Source organism: Tribolium madens, unplaced genomic scaffold (assembly GCF_015345945.1).
Source record: "Tribolium madens isolate multiple individuals breed KSU strain unplaced genomic scaffold, Tmad_KSU_1.1 Scaffold_96;HRSCAF=242;Tcas5.2_LG5, whole genome shotgun sequence".
NCBI classification, from domain to species: Eukaryota; Metazoa; Arthropoda; class Insecta; order Coleoptera; family Tenebrionidae; genus Tribolium; species Tribolium madens.
The window spans coordinates 2101168-2123951 of record NW_025401068.1 but is presented as its reverse complement, the minus strand read 5'-3'; the positions used below and the strand labels follow the sequence as shown (position 1 = coordinate 2123951).

The window sequence follows — 22784 nt, the reverse complement described above, 5'->3', positions numbered from 1 at the left end:
ATAAATTGCAATTTTGACAAAAAAAATCGCATAATTCAAAAACAAAATAAAATTTCGTACTCAAAATACTATCACATTTTTTATATTACTTTAATTTATATAAATTATTATTTTCTGGAGGCAAATGATTAAAAAAAACCGCTTGGTTCCATACTTTATATTCACCCTGTATAAAAAAACGTACTTTATATCAAGAAACCTTAATAACTGGAATAATTTTTGGCAATAGGAACTTTGACTTAACGATGAGGTTCCACTGTAATATAGGGAACACTTAAAAAAGTCTAGAAAAAAATATAATTGTCTCAAAACTCTTGTTACGTTGAAAACATAACTTTCATTATTAAAAAAAAGATGATTATTAAATTAATTTAATCTAAAAAAAACTTAGAAGTACATACGTGGTTATTTAAATCCCATCAAAAAGTAGACTTTTATTATTAAGCATTGTAGAATCACTTATTTAATAATAGTTATCAGTAATTCGTTCAACTTTAAAAAATAAGTAGATAAAAGACGTTTTCGATTTTATTTTGTTATTAATTTTTAGAAAAATGTTCTTCTACAAACCACTAAAATTTTACGGTATCTCGTTGACCTCTAGGACCTAAAATGCTTTATTACAACTCTGAAACGCAAATGATAATTTCCTTTAACCAAATTTGGCATTGGAATGGGTAAATTCTTCTGATGTTTAAATACATTACGAAACTACATAATCTAAATAATTATTATGTATTAACAAGATAAACCATTATTATGTTTCACCCTGTATAATATAATTTAATAGTCGAATTATGTAATAATGAGCAAATGGTGTTGTTATTAAACATTATAATAAACATTGCTTACTAGAGTACAAATATAATTTTATGTCGACATTTCATTTCATTCATTCATTGACTTTCTATTAATATTTTTTTCAGATTGAACCAAAATGAAGATCTTCCTTACTTTATCATTTTTATCAATACTTATCCTCGCGGTATATTCATTTGGAGGGAGTGAAGACAAGTTTCTAAAAAAATATGCAATGATGAAGGTAATACATTTTCATTTAAAATTTGCCAAATCCAATTATTTATTAATAAATTTTTAGATTTACGAGAGTTGTTTTGGTCAAGAAGTGGTGAAGCAAATTCGAAAAGAAATGAGAGCCGCTTGTGCCAAATGTTCGGCATTGGAAACACCACCAGCACCTGAACAGAAACCACCAAATAAAAATGAAGAAAATCAATTTCCAGTTCAACCGAATTTCGATGCTGAAAAACTACATCAGGCTATTTTGGCATACAGGCCGGTATCTAAATACTCCCTAATTATTTTTTCTCACAATTTGAATTAAGGATAATTTTCAGAACTCTCCCCCATCGCCATTTTATCGCCCATACGCACCTACTGCAGGGATGGCACCCTTTTATGGGTTACCTTATGGCAGTCCGGCTTACCCCAACCCAATGCTTTATCCCACATTTTCGCAACAACCGACTCAGTTTTCTCCATATGGGGGTTTCCCCTTGCTCGGCCAGTCGTTCTACGGCAACAGAGCTTCCGTAAGTCCCCAACAACCCCCTAAAAATCACCTTATTGTTCGATACTTTAGCGAGACATGGATATTAAAACACAACTGGAGTCTCTGACCTCAAAAATGAGCAGTAAAGTCAGAAATGTTACCTGCGTAATGCAGGAATTGGGTTATTTAGACGAGAATTTGGAACCCAACTTCTTGAGAATATCGGAAAGAATTTCCGCTTTGCCTGTCGGTGAAGAATTGAAGCGAGATATGCAAGATGGGGTTACTTTCTGCCAACAATTTTCGGTAATTTTTACGACTTTTGAGTGATGTTATTAGTGTTTTTTTCTAGCAATGTGTCCCCGACGTGAAAAAAGATAAATCTCCGCTTTCACGCGAACTGATTCGACCCATGTTCTTTTTCAAATGCTACAAACATAAAAAATTGGAAGCTTGTATTATGAAAGATGTGAGGGAAAAATACGCGGGGGTTGCAGATGACGAATTTGATAATGATGTGGAATTGAGGAGAACTGGGAAAGCTTTGGACGTGACGAAATCCCAAGAAGAAGTTGATGAATTGGCGACGTCTATGTATGAATTTTTGTATGGAGAGGAAAACAACGTAAATCTTGAGGGCCTTTTGTAGAATGAATGAAATAATAGTTAAGAAAATACTCATAATTCCTACATGTCCGTATGAATTTAGTATTTTAGTTTTTTTTATATTTCGCAAATGTAGATTTTGTATTCTGTACTTAGGTATTTCTTAATTATATGAATTGAATTTTGACAATGGAATAGGTCAGTTCTTAGTTGATCATGTTTTATTGTCAAAATTTGATAACAAGGGTCGTGAAAGGAAATAAAAGCTATTTTCAAAATATTGTGTATTTTTTCAATAATTTTTTTGTATGATTTTGAGAACACATTTGAACTCTTAATAATAAGAAAAATAGTTTTAAACCGTTGTGATTTCCATGGAATAAAAATTGCTATTTTATTTAATGCCAGAGGCGATCGAAGAGAGCTCATTTGAGGGATTAACCAGAGATGTATACAAAACTTTTCTTCCAACAGATTAAATTGATAATAACATAAAAAAATTATAAATTTGTCAAATAATATCAGAATTATTAATTCAATTGCAATTTTAAAAGTAAAAATCAATATCGAGTTTGTTTATATGTCAAAAAACACTCAAAATATTCTAGTATTTTAAGAGTAAAAATCGGTATTTTATTCCCGAGGGAATAAAGAACCAGATTATTAGTCAAGAACAGGAGAATAAAACGTCACTTTATTCCCTGTTGGGAGGAAAATAAATAACCACCAATTTTAAAGTGCTTCCGTTTTTATTTGATTACTATTTCCAACTACAACATAGAGGTATACATAAATATAAAACAACATGATAGATAATAAAATTAATAAAAAAATATCACATTTAAGTATAGTAAGTAGGTTTCTTAAGACTAATTATTGTCATTTCAGTATTATTGTCATTAGTTTAGATCACTGAGTTCCCAATTACGAATTTTATTTTCTAATCTCTATTAAATCGCCATCTATTTCGGGTTTGTAAGTCAACAATCCAGCATATTTCTTAAGCAATTTCTTCCAATAGCAAGTAACATCAACCAACTTCAGATTATTCCAAATCATGTTATACCCATTTTCCGCAATCTCTTTAGCAACGTTATCATAATTCAACACAAATTGTAACAATTCTTCAATTTTCTCTTTACTCGCATTTGCCTCTATTGGAATGTAGTGAATCCAGGGCTTCAAAGCAGGATAGAAAAATTCCAGCCAATCATTTCCAACGTGAAAAACGAGAGATTTGCACAGAAGAATGTGTTTGAAACGAAAACTAGCAGCGACGCCTCTGAAATTAAAAAGGTACTTGTATTTGCAATGGTCTTCAAAAGACACTTCTGATGCCGGGGGCTGATGTAAAGTGTCCTAAAAAATTTGAAAGTTTTTCACAAAACTTTCCAAAAAAAAACAAACCGCGTCGGATTTCCAGGCCTGGTTTTTGGTATATTGGGCATCAACCAATTCGGGTTTTTCCCTAGAGAGGAGAACTAAAGGGTCGCGTTCTGCGCTAGTGCGAGAGCCGCGGAAGAACCCTTTAGGGATTTTTTCATCCCAGGGGGTCTCGTTGCCTTTTTTCCCCAACAATTCGCGATGAATGTCCCATCTCCCTGATTATAATTGTATAGTTATTTTAATGAAATTATCGCAACTAACCTATTCCTCGTGGGTAGAGGGATATGGCAGGGCCCCCTTCCCAAAATGCCCACGCTGGATACATTATATCATTATAATCACTTGTCTTGCTGAAAGAAAAAACAGGCCCAAAAACGCCATAATCTTTATGAATTTGGGGCCAATCCCTGGTGTTAATTATGAGCTCCATGTCAGGCAATTTGGGCAAAATTTTCAGTAAAAAATGCTCAATACCCGCACATCTAGCAGGGAACATGCAGTTCTTGTCTCTGTATAATTTATGGTCAATGATTTGATATTTAGTTCCTCTAAAAATGTACATTAAAATGCAAGAAATGTCTTTTTGTTGCTTTACTTCGTTTTAATTTTGTCAATTGATTGTTGACTTATTCCTTTTTTAAATATTTTTAAATCGTCTGATATTTGTGGAACGAAACAACCACATTTTGTGTTATCACAAGGTGAATAATTCTCCTTGGCGTTTTTTATCAAATCAAGGTACTTTAAATATTTGGTGTTGGCTTCTGCAAATCGCTTTGAGTTTCTTTATTATTATGCGCTTAAACGTACCTTTGGAATACATATTAACTTTCGAGGCGTTGCATTGTTCACTGTTTTCCTGCAAACACTCTTCATTTGCGTTGCAAAAGTGCACAATTATTAGAAATAGACATTTAAACAAAAGGAAATGCATTTTTGTTTGTTGAGGTTACGTTTCTGTCTCGTCACATGTCAAAACATCAATGCTACCAACCAGCAATTTAGATTTTTTGAATAAAACTGATAATAACTTTATAAAATCTTTTAATCATCACAATAAATAAATCACAATTCTGTTAAATACTACTTTAGTTGAAATAAAGTTTTCTCAAGCAAAATCAATTTCTCTTGTTTTCATTTCCTAAGCTAAACTCTTTTTTCAGTTGACTAGAAAACCTCAGAGATCTCTCTGCAAATCGTTTCATCTATTGTAAAACCCATTTTGATTTTGAGCAATATTGTACATTCCCATAGTGCAATAGAAAAATGGGCTGATTGCAGCTGCAACTAGTCCAACTCCTAAGACTGGTCTATACAAAATCCAAGCTGTTGCAATCACAAGTAGGGAAACAGAAGCCGAGATTGCAAAATTTGTTGAAGACGTCATATCGCCGGCCACAATATTTCGTAAAAATGGAATTCTGAAAACTATACGTATGATTAATAAAAATACTAGAATTATAAAAACTTACAGAAAATTTTAATCAATCTGGCTAAACAAACACAGGAAGCATACAAGATGAAAACACCAGCAGCCCTGATTTTCCACGTTTCTAATCTAACATCATAGTGTTCAGCATTGAACATTTGATTGATATTTAGGTCCCCATGGCGGAGAAGTGCGATTTTGTGACCTTTGCTGGTGGTGTAAGGGACTAAAACACCATCTTTTTGCATTGCAATTACAGTTACCTGTAATTATAAAATTACATTAATTTTGAGTTTTGTAAGAAAAATTCTTACGATTTCATTTGCAATTCCAGCATAATAAAATTGAACTCTGATGTCCCCCACTTCTGGGTTCCAAACGTCATCACAATGGTAGTAAATTCCCATATGGAGCTTCACATCTTTTCTTTCAGGTCTCTCATCACTTGTAACTTCCACATAATCATTGAACTTTTCTTTAATTTCGCTACCTAACATTAAATGACCAACACGGACAAAAGGGGATATGTAAGTATGTGATTTTAGTGGAATCTCACTGCAATTTTTTATCAAATTATAACAGTTACAAAATCGACTTTGTATTACATACGTGGGGTTGTGATGCCCATGCCTTATGTAGAAATTACTGCTATCTACAACCTTGTCTCTCCACTCTGTGACATAATAATAATCAGAAGTTTCATAATTCTGATCTAAGCCATTATCAACGTAATCCCTAGGTCTAGAATTGTTCCTATTAAATTGAACCAATGTATTAGAACATTCTTACGATCGCTCTTCAACCCACTGATACATCTGAACCCTCCGTTTCAACTTAACAGCTTGTATCGAAATGCCATATTCAGGTTCAGTTAAAGGTTCATCAATTCCCAAAGGGCCTGTAATATGGACCAAATGGCCATCCAATTCGGACCTTACATTCTCATAGGGGTTGAGTGAAATCACCCTGTTGTATGCCTCGTCCAAAGAATGGGCTTGGTGCACTGCCCTGCCCTAAAATCAAAACATAACCTCATTCACTTTAAAACAAAAAACTTACTTCATTCCATGTTAAAAGCCAAATTCCTAAACAAAGTATGCAAATACCGATAAGAGAAGTCAACCAACTTCTTTGGAACTCGTCTATTAAAGACGAAGAAGTTGATGGCATATTTGAGGTTACGTGACCCACAAAACACGCATGCCCGAAGTGTAGCATAAATCTCAGGGGTAATAAGATCGAACAGTTGCAGAAAATGCATTTTGTAGCCAAAAATGCCAAAAATTTAAGAAGAACTGCAAACTCGTAAGTTTATATTATGATTCTCTTCTCAAAATTGCTCACTTTTGCAAGTGGAATATTTTCTTGCTTGTTTTTTCTTTATTGAATTTATTATTTGGGGATATTGATTTTACAATGATGGTTTTGGTTGGTAGTTGCCATGTGGGGGAATAATTTAAATGTTTTTTTTTTAGATAGCGGGAAAATGAGAGCTCTTGTGGTATCCATATGGGTCTTTATCAATTTAGTATTTTTTGGTATGTGTGGATACATGTATTTGCTGTGGTCGCAATATTGGATGTTTATCGAGCGACAAACAGGGACAACAACTTCCACTTATGACCAGCAGATTTATTATTATAACAGAGGGTTTCTTCCTAATGATTCTAATAAAACCCATAACGAAACTAAGCTTCGAATCAAACACAGCCTTAAAGATAACGTCACAGTAACCTTAATTAAAAACAGTAAACCTAGATTTCCCAATTTGCAAGGCAGGGAGTTTGAATTAGACACAAAGAAATATATTTGTTTTAAGAATGATAGTTTTAAAAATTGTTCGAGTAAATCATTAGAGTTTAAAGAAAAAATTCTCAAGGAGTTGCGCCGAGTCCTCGAAGACGAGGGAAACGTTCTTAAAATCAGCGCAGAGAATCCTTACAACGTGCAATATAAGGGCACCAAAGGAAATTTTTATGATAAAACACCCAAGGAAATAATGTGCGAGTTGAAAAAAATTCAAGTAAAAACATTAAAACGAGGCGATGTCGACAGAGGCCCCCACAACCTCGGCGACTTTCTCCCCAAGAGAGGTTTATTTGAAAATCGCAAATTTAACAGTTGTGCGATTGTTGCCAGTGCCGGTGCTCTCAAAGACTCAAATTTAGGCAAAAATATCGGTGTGTAAATTTACACATCCTGTATTTATTAACATAATTGTAATTTTAGACGCTCATGATTTAGTTTTGCGCTTCAATCACGCTCCGACCAAAGGCTTCGAACCAGATGTAGGCAGAAAGACAACAATCCGCGTGTTGAACTCGCAAGTTGTTACCAGAAAAGAATTCAATTTCCTGGAATCCGATATTTATAAAAATGTAACGATTGTTGCGTGGGATCCGAGTAATTATAAAGCCACTCTTGATGAGTGGCTTGAAAAACCGGAATTTAATTTATTCCCGACCTATATTGAATACAAAAAACGAAATGTTAAAGCCAGATTTTTCCTAATAAATCCCCAAAGTCTGTGGGAGTTGTGGGATTTTCTTCAGGATAACTCACCGAGCAGACTTAGGAGAAATCCACTCTCATCGGGCTTTTTGGGTTTGTATCCTTGATGTGATTAACATTAATTAAATATTATACAAATCAAATTTCTATCAGATTGCGTACAGTACCGGACAATATATTTGGTCCATCATTGTTCTGTCACTTCATAAAAATTTGACGTAAACCCTGTATTATTGTCAATTAGATTGACGTTACATACGCTACGTACTTTAATAAAGTTAATATTTTTTCTTTTTCTAAAGGGGATGTCACGTAGACAAATTTCTGCAGCATTGACAATCTACGATCATCTGTGTTACAATAACAAGACTTAAGAGGTGAGGTTAGTTCACATCTAGCCTGCTTTAGAGGCGAATGTCATTTAGACATTTGTGGTGGATCAAATTTATTGTCCGGCACTGTAATAGTGAGAACGTATATCGCATGGCGGTTAAAAATTAAAATATTGCCTATGCAAATGCAAATTGAATTATTCTATGAAACGTCTTGAAACATCCTAAAAAGGGATGTTGTTTATTCATACAAATCGTTCAAAACGGTTTGCTGTCACAATTTACATAAAAATTATTTTGACATTTCTCATTTGTCATTGTGACATTTTATTTTCCGCAGACACATGTTTTTCTCTACGCTTGCTTGGTAGTTGGTAGACAAACTTTTTGATCGCACTGTATTTTATTTATTATACAATTTTGCAACATTCTGTGCTCGGGAAGTAAAAATGTAAAAAAAAACTAAATTTCTTTGCGTAGCAACTTCAACTTTTGCTTTTGCATTACCTCGGTGGTAATGTCTTTCTCGTTTGGACTCTATCAAATCTTACGCTTCGCCCTCGGTTCGAGCTCCTGAGACCTCGCGGTAATCACATGTTTCGCATGAAATTTACTATTATTTATTTCACGTTGTCTACGGTATGGACTCCTAGTAAAAAACTGTTAGGTGGAGAAAAAGAGAATTAATATGAATTTACTCAAAAGGCGTGTAATTCAAGTGAGTAATTTAAAAAACCTCACATTTTATGCAAATATATTTTGATAACAGTCTGAAGAGTTATAAAACTAAAACTGTAACTCCATGATTCACATTTAAAATATTTTACTTTAAATATGTTATAAAACAGATCAAAGAAAACAATAAATTTAATTAAAAACAATTTTTTCCTGAATTTCATTTTCGCATTTGATATGCTTTATTTATTATAGTTTTTGTTTTACTATGTACAATTTATTTCTTGGACTAGTAAAATCGAACTTAATTACTTCTCTCGTTAAAAGAATTTCTCCTCTATATCCACATTTTTCTTAGCTTTGGATCAAAGTAATATTTTTTTTTAGATGAGACTTTGTGTAAATCTGTTAGAAACATCTGACATCATGCATCTTACAATTGCATTTATTGTACGGAAGCAAACAGAATGAGTTTTAATGGAAAATTGCTTATAATAAATCTCTGTGTTGCGGTTCCATCATCAGAAAAGTATTGATATCTTCTCATTTTTTCGCAGAATTAATTAAATTAGTAGTGTGTAGACACTTGATTTTTGCGTTACAAAATTTGTTTAAATCAAATTGAAATTAATTTCGCTATACGTAATAGCATTTACCAAGAATTCAGTGATTAAGAAAACATTCTTTTATTAATTATGTAGTTTAAAATGATTTTTCGCCTGAAGTCGCTCTTAATTTTTCCAGTTTGTAAGGCAATAAATTTATGGAAAACTTGTGAATAACTAGATTTTATCGTTTAAGTACAATGAAGCGTTGTATGTGACTTACTTATTAATCATAATCATTTAGTTTTCTTCGTTTTCCAAAAATAGTGACTTGTGGATTTAATGTATTTACAATTTATCACGAACAGGAAACAATGTATATTTCTATCAAAAATTGTTGCTTTATTAAATAATATATAAGTGGAATGGCTTATGATTAATTTGCTTATTAAAGAATAAAAATAATTATTCATGTTGGTATCGAAATTACCGGCGACTTTTTTTCCGGAAATATTTAATAATTAGGAAGTGGTATGGGTGTTTCAAAATCTGGTCTAAGGTTTGTTTTATACGGAAATGATTCGTACCGGATCACTGTTATGCAATAGCCATTTGACAAAATTTAGACACTGTTACATAAAACTGTTTATGTATAAGTTTTTCGTTAGATACATAATCAATTTTTAATACTTTCAACATTTTTTCAGGTTTGGGTATTTTGCTTCCTCTGTGTAATTTCATCGACGTTTTCGAATATGTCCCTTCAACCAGGGTCACTAAACGTTGCCACTATTACGATCCTGAAGATAATCCAGCTTGTACTTTCGGAGTTTGGCATCCATTAGCTGCTGAAAAACTTCTTACTTACTACATAAATACGATCGATGATCGGACAGTGTTTCAAGATGGTTATGTTCGCATTTCGGGGTTCAAAAATGTTAAATGTTGAGTAGATGTTATCAATTAAAAGAAATTTTTGACTAAGTTTTAAATTCGGAATTACAGATGTGGTCTTTGATGAGTCATTCATTTTTGTTGCTTGATTTCCGCTTTTGCATATTATTGTGTGAGTGTAAGCGGTTTTGCGGTGAATTAAGAACATCCATCGGCTAAACACTGTTTCCGGAATTTCAGACTTTTGTTCTTTCTATTGTATTTTTATGTTGTCTATCATTTTTTATTTTTAAGATTTTATTTGGTCTGCAAAAAGTCTTGTGATATTCTAAACATAGTGATAATTTTAAATCTAAAATAAAACTTTTTCAGTAGTGTTTACTTAGAATGAATAAAATTTGTATTAATTTGTTTCTTGTAATTCAAATTATGAAAATAAAATAAGGAGAGAAAGAAAAAAAAATATATTATTATTATTATTATTATTATTATTATTATTATTATTATTATTATTATTATTATTATTATTACTTATTATTCCCAACTTTAAGATGGATTTAGCAAAAATAATATTTGTTCAGAAAATTTATGAATTTTTTTCCATTTAACTATGCATTTTTTTCTGTGATAACAGGAATCTGCCATGTGTCATTATTGAATTAACGTCACTTTACATTCTTTTTTTCAGATTCATTTCGAAAATGATGTGTAATCTTAAATATGTATAAAAATATCTTAGATTTTTTGTTATACATTTATTACACATTTATGTAAATAATTTACTTCTCACTTTAGTATCTAGTCTAGTACAATTTTAAATTTTATTTTCATTTAAAAATTTATATTAAATACTTGTGTTTGCAGAATTTTGAGCATTTTTTCTTAAGAGAATGTTATAAATAATCGTAATGACGTTAACATAATAATTTATTGTTGCAGTCATCATTTTCACAATATCTCGTTAATTGATTTCAGGATTGCAAGTTCTTTGTTTTAGATGTTTTTTTTGTTGTTGTTAAAACAGTAAATGCAATAATTTTCTTGTTGAATTAGGTTTTCTTCATTTTAGACCTTAATTTTGTAATTCTAGTAAAAATAATATACAAGGTGTAACAAAAAGTTGTGGACAAATAAGAATAACCTGAGACTCCCCATGTCAAAATAAGGTGATTTAACCCAACTTACATATGTACGTACTATGTACATAGAGGTACAATCTCTATGCCAAGTTGCACCGTAAGTTAGAGGGTGCCAAAGTTTCAAAATTATTTTCGTTCTTTTTGATAACTTTGTAATAGATTAATCGATTTTTATGTCATTTGGTACATGCAATTTGATATCAAAAACACATGTTTTGGTGCTATTTCTTTTGTGTTATTATTATTGTAAAGTACTTGCTTACCTATTAACAACTTAGTACATTTTAAGCCATATTTTTATTATATTTTTATATAATCCGAGTGGCGTAATTGTTTTCGTATTCGAAAGATACATTATTTTTAAATAATTTTTGTATCTTATAAAATTTTTGTTTCGGCTTTGGTTTTAAAGTAAAAAAAATATTTAAGTAGATGCGTTAAAGTTTTGGCCATTTATTGTTATTGTTTTTAAAATTGTATAAAAAATTTTTTAGATTTAGTTTTTTATATAATGTCATTTATGTCCTCTAATTTTTAAATGGTGAAGTATAAAGGTAAGTCGGGTTAAATTGCTTTATTTTGACCTCTTTGTCCCCATCTTTTCATTACACCCTGTATGTACAGTGATGGACAATGAATTTCGTCCACCCAATTTCTGTGAATTCACAAAAATTCACTGTAGTCTGTGCTTTATTGTCATGATAACTGACATTCAAATACGTATTGTCAAATTTAATCAAATTCGAACATGCCAGCAGTGCGTTTAATAAAACAAAAATTATCTCTCTGGTACAAAAAGGTTTGTCTCAAAGACGTGTCTCTATACTCTTGGGCCTTCCAAGGACTACCATTTCAAAGGACAAAGGTAAAAAGTAGCAAGGAGCATCAAGCATTCTGTCAACATGACAAACGTTAATCAAAATTCTGAAACAAGGTTAGGAAAACCTAAAGATTAATTTACACTTTTAATCTGTCATGGAAATTGGGTGGACGAAATTCACTGTCCATCACTGTACTAGAATTATAAGAAATAGTTATTTATGGTATAAGTGGGTGTTAGGTATTACCTACGAGGGCTTGCCCGAGTAGGTTATTACCTCCAGTAGGTAATATCTAATAACCCATGTATGCCAGACAACGTTTTATCCAATATTCCTGGATTTTTATCTATTAAATCTGTTAAAAATAATCTGACGTTTCATATTGAGAAGTGCCAAACAGTTGTTAAAACTTCCTTACACGAGAGAAAAACCGTAAATTTTTACAGTGTCGAAGAATAAACAAATTTTCCACTGATTTGCCTGGTTTTATTTTAAAATTTCATCAAATTTTAATCAAAACATTTGTTTCAAGGTGAAAATGATACGAAAAAAGAAAATGAGAATTCTGCTTCTGGTTTGAGTCGTTGAGTCCAGAGAGATTCCTGAAATTCATTTTCACGGTACACTTTCAAATGTTCATTTCTATTTTGGAAAGAGATCTGAAACATAATTTCAAATTTGATGTACCTATTCTTAAATAAAGTGTTCAGAATATCTATTAAAATTTTATTTCATCCTGCAATGGTTTATGGATGGTAATATCCCACGGTGCTAATGGCAACGTGGGTTATATCAAACAGTCAAGTTATTGCTCAGTTTACTTAACAAAAACTAACAAGTTATCCAATACTATTTACTATTGAATATTGGATAAAAATTATTTACTATTTACCTAGATTAGATATATACAATTATTGTAAATATTTATCTATAGTAAAAACCAGGAGGGTAGACGGGTGCGTCATCAATTTCATTTTTTCATTACCAACTTAAAAGTGAAATACAAAATTCTATCACAACGTAAATTGAAACAATTAAAAGGCCCTTAAGGATGGTAGCCTTGAACATTAATTTACATACGTACTTCAACTACACCACTCAAATGTCATGTTCAAGTGAATTTGTCAATTTGACATTGACAGTAACATTATTGTCGTCGTTGAAATTTTTTTTGGTATAATTTGCAGGTATTTTTCGTTTATTGGTTGATTTCTTGCTTTTGTTCTGCGTCTCATTGGTTTCTTTTAATAATTCCTTACGATTAAGTAACTTCTATGTAATCAGGAATAAATGCACTTGTGTTAGTGTAAAAAATTGAAATAATGAGGGGTCACCGATAAAGATTAGCCCCCCCCCCCCATCATCCTTTATTTATTCTACAAAAAATGGGGCCAATCTTATAAAAAAAACATTCATATGCTGTTTTAGTACTTTACATATTGTGTCTGCTATGGCACAGACCACACTTTGTAAATAAAATTGTGATTATTTGAGATATTTGAGGTAAATATGACCGTTGTTTAAGAAGCCTATTATTTAATAAAGTAATTAACAGTACAAACTGAAATCGACGCATTATTATGACTCTCAGATGAGTAACCTTCTGGTTTTCATAAGATCAGAATAAAAGCTTCTTAACGTTTATAGTATATTTTCGAAGGATGTAAGATGTAACTTTGTTTTGTAGACGTCTTGAATTTCAACTTTTTACCTGGAAGAATGCATAAGATCGTCTATAGTTTTAAACTCTTAAAAAAAGTCGATGTAAGAAATTACTTGTCCACGCTTCTTATGTCTTTGATGATTCTTATTTATGAAATACCGATTTTGCATCCGTTTTCTTCTCAACATACCCACTGTTCTTTAGAAAATCGGTTTTATACTGATGTAGACTAAAAATTCCGAATTTTAGATACAACATCCAAAAGCATTGAAAAACATAATGATGTAATGAATACACTGCATGTAGAACGTCGTTTCCAATCTATTACATTAAATTTTAAATGCCTTTGCAAAGAATCGTACAAAGCAACACTTTCATCATAAACAACTTCTAACTGAACCTAACGTCAAAAAAATTGACGTTTTGTCATCGCGATGCAAACGTGGTAAGGAGAAACGTCAGATGACGCACCGGTCAACCACCGTGATTTTTCCTATATAATAAATATTTACAACAATTGTAATATATTTTTCAGATATGTAAGTACAATATGTCACAGTAGCTTAACATAAGAACAGACAATTTTGTATAATAAAAGATATAAAAATTCATAGAATAGCACAAGAAGTATTTGTCACACACATGGGAAATAAGAATACCACTTTAAAATAATAATTCCCGTTATAAGTTCGGTGTTCAGTAATAAGTAAGTCAAATATCGGATGTATCGTAATGTATTTTTTTACGACTCCAACAGAAAGTAAGTTTTTCCACCCTAAGTGGTCAATTCCTTTTCACTGAAGTAAAAATCTCTTTCATAGGAACGGAAAAACGTGCTGGTAGATTTAATGGCGAAACTGGGATATCAAGAACAATAATTGTTAGTTTTGAAGTTTTTCTTGCTGGATCGTATAGGAAAAATTATATGACTATATACGAAACTAGATCATAACGCACAATGACATATGCGCGAAAATTGGCAATATCGTACGAGGTCAAAAACCTGAGCGATTTGTTTGTTGTTTTTGCCTTAGAAATCTAACGCACAAATTACACTCGAATGTTTTGTATTTTTTCATTCAACGTATTGTTTTTGTATCCATTATCAAAAATAAATCGTTATTCAACGTAGTTTTGTCTCCATTATAAAAAATAAATCGTTATTAAAAAAATATGTTTGTAAGAAAAAAATTATTTATGGTCGTAGGAAAAATAGTGTATGTACAAAACTTGCAAGAAAGTGTCTAACGCATTCGCGGGATTGTCTGCACTCGGCTGACGCCTCGTGCGCAACTTTCCCGCTTGAGTGTTATTTATCACTTTCCGTGCTCGTTATGTAATATACTAATGTATTACACCAAAGAAAAGTGTTATTTGCTGTCTGGGTGCTAATAATTCATTTGACAATTTATATTGTGTCAAAAATCACATTCCGGTAACTAAGTGTTGCTTGCTAACACTTTCCAAGAATATATACACTGTGTCAATTTTAAAACTTGCAATTGGCAATTTTTCTCAACTAAAAAAGTTATTAATAATCTCTCAAAACCGTTTTGATGGTTCCTAGGGGGAATTAAAATGACAAGATAAGTGACACACTTCCACCCACCCTTGAATATAATAAAAAAAATGAAAATTTAACGTCTTCGTTTTTGAATAATTGGAAAAATGGCTTTACCAAATAGGCTGTTGTATGACAATTTTGAAAAGCGTTTCTTATGGGCTTTCCAACCATATATCGCAAGTAGGGTCGTGCCATTTCAAATTTTTAACTTAAGGTGGCTGTGGCTTGGTGGGTGGAGAGCGTCACTTACCATGCCATTTTGATTCCCCCTAAAAAAACACCGAAACGGTTTTGAGTAATTCTCAATAACTTTTTTAGTTCTAGAGATATTGCCGATTGCAAGTTTTAAAATTGACACCCTGTATAGCTTATTATTTACCGGACTCTTAGTAGGTACTTACCAGCTCCGATACCGTAATAGTTCACTTCCCGGGACCCAAAAAGGGGCCAGCAAGCTTAATTTACCGGACAGTGTTAATAGGTAAATTTGACTTATTTTAAAAATTATACCTAGATATTATGATTGTATTGACTAGAACGAAACTGCAGATTCTTGTTACTGTAATCGTAATTACAAATTATAACGGAAATAGTGATACACGCCGATTATCGAGATCCGTAACTAATTTATAATTTTATGAAGGTCACTGGTATTTATTAAACAATCAATCGTTTATTAAATACATAGTTACAAATTTAGAATTATAATTTAAAAAACTCGTGTTTGCAACAAAAAAAATCAAAGTTGTTTTATCACAGGTATGAGTACGAGTATAACAAATTTTTCATTAAAATAAGACGCGTGTTAATATTAATGTATTTCTACTTGCGAATAAGAGTTTGTATTAGTCTTTGTAATTTCTTCTAGAAATATTGACTTCAAGTGTAAATAATTACAACAATAGAGTAATTGTCTTTGAGTAAAGCACTTTGAGATTAATTAATTAATTGCTACAATGTGTAGATTGTGGAAAAACAAGTTTTCTTAGACACAATCAAGCAAATTTTACGTCATGGAAAGTACCGTAATTCTGTTTCCATATTCATGTAGTTTTTTTTTTTTTTTAACTGAAATTTTTTTGACGAAAAAATCCAAAAATACAATAAAATGTTTAAAGTTTAAATAATCCAAAACACTTCCTTTAAGAAACGAGAATTCATAACAAAAAAATGTATATACAAGGGGATTTTCCCAATTTTCCCAATTAACACGTATCTAAACAAAGATGACGCCAGTCAAAGGGTGAGGCTGTTGATCCTGTTGATCCATTAACGTAAAACATGTTACACCATAATGGTTTTTCAAAACTGAGCAATAATTGTCAGTATCTATCATTGTCAATGAGGTGTGTCGAGGTATTACACCGGTAGTGATTAGTTCCAAATGTTAACAAAACAATTACAATTGATACACAATAACTGTTTTAATAGGAAACTTTATCACAAATGTTTATTTTAAACCATTTTTATGTATCACCATTGCCAATAATAGATGATTTAAGAGAATTTTGCAAATATGAATTAATAAAAAAGTGTAATGAAATAAACCATTTATCAAGTATAAACGTCAAGAATAAAATAAAACCAAGTGGTTTTATTCGTCCGATTCATCGCTCTCCTCAAATGCTGACACTGAAAAAAGCATTCCAATTTTTGCATCAGAACTGTATAATTTTGTTGAACTCATCATTATGATTCATATGGGCCTTGAATAAGTCAGTTTCAAACAATAGGCGTAATGATATTAAATCAGATAAAATCAATAAACTGTAAGTTTGAAAACCGTGGTTTTAGTATCCCCAATGAAGGAGATTCCCTTTTATTTTTCCTGCAAAGTAGCCGCTCTTTAAAATTCACTCCACATCGTGATACACCGCAGATAATTTTTGCTTGTAATGATCTAATAAAACGTCGGGGTTAATTCGTTGATTCATTGATAGTTGATGAAAAATATTTTAGTAATGGGTTGGGCCTCGAGAGGACATCAGGTGGGCTTTGTTCGTTTTTTCTTTTATATTTTATGGCTCATGTGTATACATCTACGACATGCATGTTAAACAAGTTAAAACGTTTATCATCATTGCATTGATACTGATCTTAAGAACATAACAATGCGAAAGGAATCATTTAAATATTTTGTTGTTTGTCAACTAAGGATGGTTTGTACCTCTATATGAAAATTAGATTTGTCTGTCGGCAGATTTTTGACCGTGTCGAAATTTAAATTTACAATTATACAAAGTAAACGTCACTGATTGATTCTTCAAATTTCATCCAAAAATAGATCAAGAGAATTTATTGCATAATTTATCACATTTGATAAGATACCAAAACTTGTCCTTTTATAGTAAGTGATGGATTTTTATCCGGAATTTAATTTTATTTGAAAACAGAAGGATCAATAATCGCATTAACATAAAACTTGTCATTGTGATTTAACAAATCCAATTGTAAAAATCATCTGTGGACGTATTAAAATATTTAATTGTGTACAACGTATCTTACATTCTTTGTCAGCTCATCTAACCGCCGAAATATATGCGACTTAAAAAATGATTCACACTCGCGACAACAAAGGAGGAAAACAATAAATTGTTCTTTGCTCCAATACTGCACATGTGGAGTGATTCATCCTGCAAACTGGTTGTCTATTAGAACCAAAACTTAAACTGAAAATAATTGTATTACAAAAAAACTACTGGTTAAAAATTATTTCATTTAATTAGAAGTGATTTTTAGATTATAGTTTTTAATTAAAAAAAAGATATACACTACAAGTGTAGATCGTTTATCAAAAATAACATTTTTCGAAATTTTATTAAGTTTTCGAGGAGACAAAAAAATTTTTTTAATGGCAATAGGTAATACTACTGCTATATCTTTTTTTTTTTAAATTATACATTAATTATTTTTTTTGTAAAGTGGTTAGTTTACAAAAAAAACACGCTTGGTTTCATACTGTTTATTCACCGTGTATTTAATATATATGTTATTTTGTACTAAATGTTAAAGAGTGCTTTTATAAACTAATTTCAGTAAAGTCTTTTATCGTCTAGTGAAAGAAATAAAGTAATTTTTATCTACTGTTTATATTCACAAAATTCTGGTAGGTGAGTACAAAATAAAACGAAATATTATACACGACGATAAAGATTGTTTATCTACTCGTGAAAAAAGTTCACTCGTGACTTCGTCACTCGTAAACTTAACCTTTTCACTCGTAGATAAACAATTTCTTTATTGTCTTGTATAATAAATAACTGTTGTCTTCTTCACTGTCGCCAATTTAATTTAAAAATCAGAAGTCATTCTGATAGAAAATTTAATAAAAAACTGGACTAAAGATTGACATTTTGTGGCCAATTAGCTACTTTATAAAATTAGTCGTTTTGCAAACTTGGAATTTTCGTTAAGACTCGGGTTAAACCCAAATAAAACTGTTTTGTAATTAATAAATAGAAATAATAAAATCTAAAAATATTTATGTATCACAATATTGGTAAATTAAAAAAAAATATATTCTATAACCTTAGACAGGTTCTCATTATTATCTCTGCAGATTAATCAAGTGATAAAGTTATTTGTATTGTGAATGGAATTTGTGTAGGTATATTATTTGTTTTTGTGCTTTTACTCCAATTTTGAAAGTGGAAGTAACACTTGGAATACCCAATACATTATTTATTTAGGGTAATTAAGTAACATAGAAATTTCCGTATAAATTAGCCTCTACAAGAATTAACTTTGCACTTTGGAATTTAGCAAAATAAAACTTTCTGCTCGCATCACATTAACCTTTCCCTCAGAATTGTACGTGTACCTTGTAAGCATGGCAGATCTATGTTACTTCCCATTGACTTCCGATTTAACAATTCCACTGTGTGTATCGATTCGGAATATTTAAACATAATCGAAGATATGTGCCTAATTTGCATATAAGTTTACGCGGAACGTAATTTAATTCGAATGTTAACAATCGATTATTGTTTCCACGCATCTTCTAGTCGAAGGTTGCGTTCAAGGTTTGATAAAAATGCCTTAAAGGATACAGATCGAAATTTTAAGGATTTCCGTTTTTTAATCGCTTATTGATCTTGCTACGCGCTAATTAAATTAATAACCAAAACAATAAGGACAACGAACTTTGCCTCACCGAAATACAAAATCATCAGCTTTGTAAACACAGTCACGTGAGTGATCTTTAAAATAACTCCGGTCATGTTTTCACAAAATTAAATTTGTATGTGTATACAGATTTTTACTACGAAAGTTGAGTTTAGTGCATCCACATATCGAAAAAAATTAAAAACAATTTTAACAAACAAATAATGACGTCTTATGTATTTATAGAAATTAATTGATTTTTATTTCAGATGTAAACGTAAAATTGTATATTTTAGTGTTTGATACACCGTCAACTCTGGAAACGAATGCAAAAATATTTACGATTAATTTTTAAAAGATTGGGCTAATTGGGTCATCGACTAACTCAGATTTAATAATAAAGTGATAAGACTGGTCTTGAAACTCAAGTTAAAATAAATAATAAATGCTAATAAGTTTCGTTTTATTTTTTTAAACTAATTTTGCAATGCTATTTTATTATAAATATTGATTTTTAAGTGTATACTTATCCCTCCAAATTTGTGTTTGTTCGTTTTACCAAATCGGTAACTAATAAAACAAAAGGCAAACGTATAAAGCAAGTCAAGGTCAATTTTTAACATTTATCAATAGGTATCTACAGCCATTTATTTTTAATAAGCAATTTATAGTAGTTGTATCAGATCTAATATGTACAGTCAAGTGCAAAGAAAATGTCCGCGTCATATTTCTTATTACAATAGCCGGTAATTTTTCTGTACAAAATTTTTCACAAAAATTTATTTTTATTAAACTTGAACTATTTTGTGATTAACAGCGAAACTGTTTTTATTATGATGTTTTCTTCAATAACTTAAATGTTTCGTCTGTACGAACATTCAGATAACAAAATTAATTGTTTAAAAATTGCTGAAACCAAGGCAGATCTTACATTAGGCAAAAAATGGATCTTTATTATTTTACCCCTTTGCCTTTCATTAGATGAATTGTTACCTTAATTTTTTGTATTTTGTTTATGTTTTATTATTATTTTTCGTAGTTGTAAATGTAAATGTGTAAATGTCAGAGAATGCACAAAGTTTTCTTGTTTTTACTTTTTAAATTTTTTTTGTATTTTTTTATTTTTTTTTGGTATAAACCAAAATGTAGAATTTATAGAAATTATAACCAAAAAATAATCAATAAGGAAATACACATCCTTAAATAGATTTTTTTTTCATACAAAAAGTATGAAACTAAACGTTATTTTTAATCATATTTGTCTTCAGAAAATAATAATTAATAAAAATTAAAGAGGTATAGAAAATGTGATCGTGGTTTGAGAATTAAATTTTGTTTTGTTTTTGAGTTAGGTATGCGATTTTTCTCAAAATGGCAATTTTTTTTTGAAAAAAATTAAATAATATGTAGATGGTTTGTTGTAATCCTTTGTAAAAAAAGATCAAAAACAAAAAAGATGTCTATATGTCTATTGAAGTGGCTTTATTTGTAACCGGAGTTGAAATACTTCTAGTTCTAGAAGTTGAAATGTCCACAGGGGCGGCTCGATTGTGTCATGACTATGAAGTCATTTGAAGCATTTTAAACGGTAAAATCACGGTTTATTTATCAATAGTTACACGAATTATTTAATAATTAAATTATTCCTATTGAAAAAGCCTCGAAAAAAACGCAATAACAAAATTATTAGTATTATCCAATATTTAACCGGTGCCACTGTGGTGTAACACTAGAGTCGCCTATGTGCATGGATGAAGCTGTCAAAATCAAAAATAGCAAAATGGCCATTCATCGTTAAAAAGGAGTCCAAATTTCAGTGTCTTTAATCCGCTTGAAGATAAAATAGTATATACAAAAAGATTCACGTCTACTCTTGATGAAACAGGTGCATTTTTTTCTATCAATTTGACGTTTCTGACTCATCCAACTTATTTACATCGATTTTTATCTATTTTATCAAAACTAGATACTATAGCACATACCAGGTAAACAGAAAATACATAGGTATAAAAGCAAACGTTTTTGGTTTAAACTTTGTACAATTATGGCCACGCAATTTTAAACATATTATGTCAATTCAAAAAATGTCAATGTTAGCCACGCTTTATTGTCATTATGATTGACGTTTCAACCTAAAATTTGAAAGTTTTAGTTGAAATTTATTTTTGGCGTCGATTTTCCGATACAATAATGCCAGCAGTATATGTATACAAGGTGATTCTTTTAGGACCTACATTAGAAACTTTTTAACTTCTAATGCAGATAGAATTTTGAAATTTTGTACACAACCCAAATCAACCAGTCTGAGTTCAACTAAATTATTTTCAAAAGGGCTGAACTTCCGGAACTACGAGAAATTGGCGCCAACTTTGAAATTTTAAATGGTAACCAATTATTTTTATTGCATTTTTGAATTCTCCTCTTCAAACTGAGTAAAATGTACCTAGTTATTAGTACTTATCTGTCATAGTTTTTGACATATGTCAATTTTTTGCTCAAAATTTTCATTTGTAGAGGTTTATTAAAAACATCACAGCTCTTGAACCGTTTGCAATAAGTAAATAATTTTTCTTGCATTTGATAACCCAAGGTTCGAAGAGTTTCCTAAAATTTTCAAAATTGTCAACTGTCAAATTGCAAAGCTTATATGATTTTTTGAAAATAATATTTAACAAACAGTTATAACTCAATTTTTTCAAATAAAATGACCCTATTTTCTCAACGGCAATCGAAAGTACATCGATTTGTAGAAGGACTTTTATCAACATGTCCTATACCCATTTCTTACAGTTTCTGAAATAATCACGAAAAACGTGTTTTTGTTTTTTATTTTTATAGTAAATCACGTAGGCTTTGGAAAATGATCAAGACGAACTAAAGATTTATTAGTCTACACAACACCCATCCGGAATTATGAAGAATTGAGGCAAGGATTGAGGCGGCATTTAATAATCTTCAACCAAATAAACTAATGGAAGCTACTCAAATCAGTTCACCATCGAGTTTTGACTGTTTGAAAATGGTAAACATATCGAACATTTGTATTAATTATGGTATATCTTATTGTATTTTTCCAAAGCCTACGTGATTAACTATAAAAATAAAAACATTAACATGTTTTTTGTGATTATTTCAAAAACTGTAAGAGATAGGTATAGGACATGTTGATAAAAGTCCTTCTACAAATTAATGTAGTTTTGATTGCCGTTGAGAAAATAGAGTCATTTCATTTGAAAAAAACTGAGTTAAAGCTGTTTGTTAATGATCATTTTCAAAAAATCATACTAGCCTTGCAATTTGACAGTCGACAATTTTGAAAATTCTAGAAAATTTTTCGAACCTTTGGTTTTCGAATGCAACAAAAAATATTCACTTATCGCAAAGGGTTCAAAAGCTGTGATATTTTGAATGAACCCCTGCAAGTGAAAATTTTGACCAAAAAATTGACATATGTCAAAAACTATGATAGTTAAGTACTAACAACTAGGTACATTTTACTTAGTTTAAAGAGGAGAATTCAAAAATGCAATAAAAATAAGTGGGTACCATTTAAAATTTCAAAGTTGGCGCCAATTTCTCGTAGTTCCGGAAGTTCAGCCATT

General features: G+C 30.8%; 4 protein-coding genes across 7 annotated transcripts in view; 2 read left to right on the top strand and 2 right to left on the bottom strand.

Annotated features, from left to right (window-relative positions):
- Positions 1-2397, top strand: part of LOC123012485 — a 5869-nt gene extending 3472 nt beyond the window's left edge. Inside the window, exons 2-6 of one of the 2 annotated variants that reach the window (XM_044410439.1) lie at positions 927-1042; positions 1100-1300; positions 1359-1553; positions 1604-1819; positions 1866-2397. In XM_044410439.1, coding sequence (XP_044266374.1) covers positions 938-1042; positions 1100-1300; positions 1359-1553; positions 1604-1819; positions 1866-2162 — 1014 coding nt within the window. In that variant the 5' untranslated portion in view covers positions 927-937 and the 3' untranslated portion in view covers positions 2163-2397. Of the gene's footprint in view, positions 1-926; positions 1043-1099; positions 1301-1346; positions 1554-1603; positions 1820-1865 lie in introns of both variants that reach the window. The other variant, XM_044410438.1, reaches the window with a different exon arrangement.
- Positions 2398-2855: 458 nt separating this feature from the next.
- On the bottom strand, positions 2856-4478 carry LOC123012480 (O-glucosyltransferase rumi homolog). 2 transcript variants are annotated; one of them, XM_044410432.1, is made up of 5 exons: positions 4316-4478; positions 4101-4269; positions 3767-4053; positions 3527-3720; positions 2856-3478 (listed from the first exon to the last, which is right to left on the bottom strand). In XM_044410432.1, exons 1-5 carry the CDS (start codon positions 4437-4439, stop codon positions 3053-3055), a joined length of 1200 nt encoding a protein of 399 aa, XP_044266367.1. In that variant the 5' UTR covers positions 4440-4478; the 3' UTR covers positions 2856-3052. The 2 variants fall into 2 exon arrangements, with proteins under 2 accessions (XP_044266367.1, XP_044266368.1); XM_044410433.1 differs by having other exon boundaries at positions 4101-4266.
- A 54-nt stretch (positions 4479-4532) lies between these two features.
- Positions 4533-6167, bottom strand: LOC123012479 (transmembrane protein 43 homolog). Of its 2 annotated transcripts, none has more exons than XM_044410430.1 (6): positions 5994-6167; positions 5724-5947; positions 5544-5675; positions 5249-5489; positions 4978-5197; positions 4533-4933 (listed from the first exon to the last, which is right to left on the bottom strand). In XM_044410430.1, the coding sequence occupies exons 1-6, from the start codon at positions 6150-6152 to the stop codon at positions 4707-4709; spliced, it is 1203 nt and encodes a 400-aa protein (XP_044266365.1). In that variant the 5' UTR covers positions 6153-6167; the 3' UTR covers positions 4533-4706. The 2 variants fall into 2 exon arrangements, with proteins under 2 accessions (XP_044266365.1, XP_044266366.1); XM_044410431.1 differs by having other exon boundaries at positions 5544-5687; positions 5742-5947; positions 5994-6153.
- On the top strand, positions 6167-10303 carry LOC123012474 (beta-galactoside alpha-2,6-sialyltransferase 1). The gene is made up of 4 exons (XM_044410421.1): positions 6167-6239; positions 6410-7114; positions 7164-7538; positions 9705-10303. The coding sequence occupies exons 2-4, from the start codon at positions 6421-6423 to the stop codon at positions 9944-9946; spliced, it is 1311 nt and encodes a 436-aa protein (XP_044266356.1). The 5' UTR covers positions 6167-6239; positions 6410-6420; the 3' UTR covers positions 9947-10303.
- The last annotated feature ends 12481 nt before the right edge of the window (positions 10304-22784 follow it).

Excerpts from the sequence above, each read along its gene's own strand:
- LOC123012480 (XM_044410432.1), bottom strand. The coding sequence starts at position 4,439 with ATGCATTTCCTTTTGTTTAAATGTCTATTTCTAATAATTGTGCACTTT. Across the intron at positions 4,054-4,100 it reads ATTGACAAAATTAAAACGAA|AGGAACTAAATATCAAATCA; the intron begins GTAAAGCAACAA and ends GTACATTTTTAG. Across the intron at positions 3,721-3,766 it reads CCTCTACCCACGAGGAATAG|GGAGATGGGACATTCATCGC; the intron begins GTTAGTTGCGAT and ends AATTATAATCAG.
- LOC123012479 (XM_044410430.1), bottom strand. The coding sequence starts at position 6,152 with ATGCTACACTTCGGGCATGCGTGTTTTGTGGGTCACGTAACCTCAAAT. Across the intron at positions 5,198-5,248 it reads CTGGAATTGCAAATGAAATC|GTAACTGTAATTGCAATGCA; the intron begins GTAAGAATTTTT and ends TTATAATTACAG. Across the intron at positions 4,934-4,977 it reads CAGATTGATTAAAATTTTCT|TTTTCAGAATTCCATTTTTA; the intron begins GTAAGTTTTTAT and ends TCATACGTATAG.
- LOC123012474 (XM_044410421.1), top strand. The coding sequence starts at position 6,421 with ATGAGAGCTCTTGTGGTATCCATATGGGTCTTTATCAATTTAGTATTT. Across the intron at positions 7,115-7,163 it reads AAATTTAGGCAAAAATATCG|ACGCTCATGATTTAGTTTTG; the intron begins GTGTGTAAATTT and ends TTGTAATTTTAG. Across the intron at positions 7,539-9,704 it reads ACTCTCATCGGGCTTTTTGG|GTTTGGGTATTTTGCTTCCT; the intron begins GTTTGTATCCTT and ends ACATTTTTTCAG.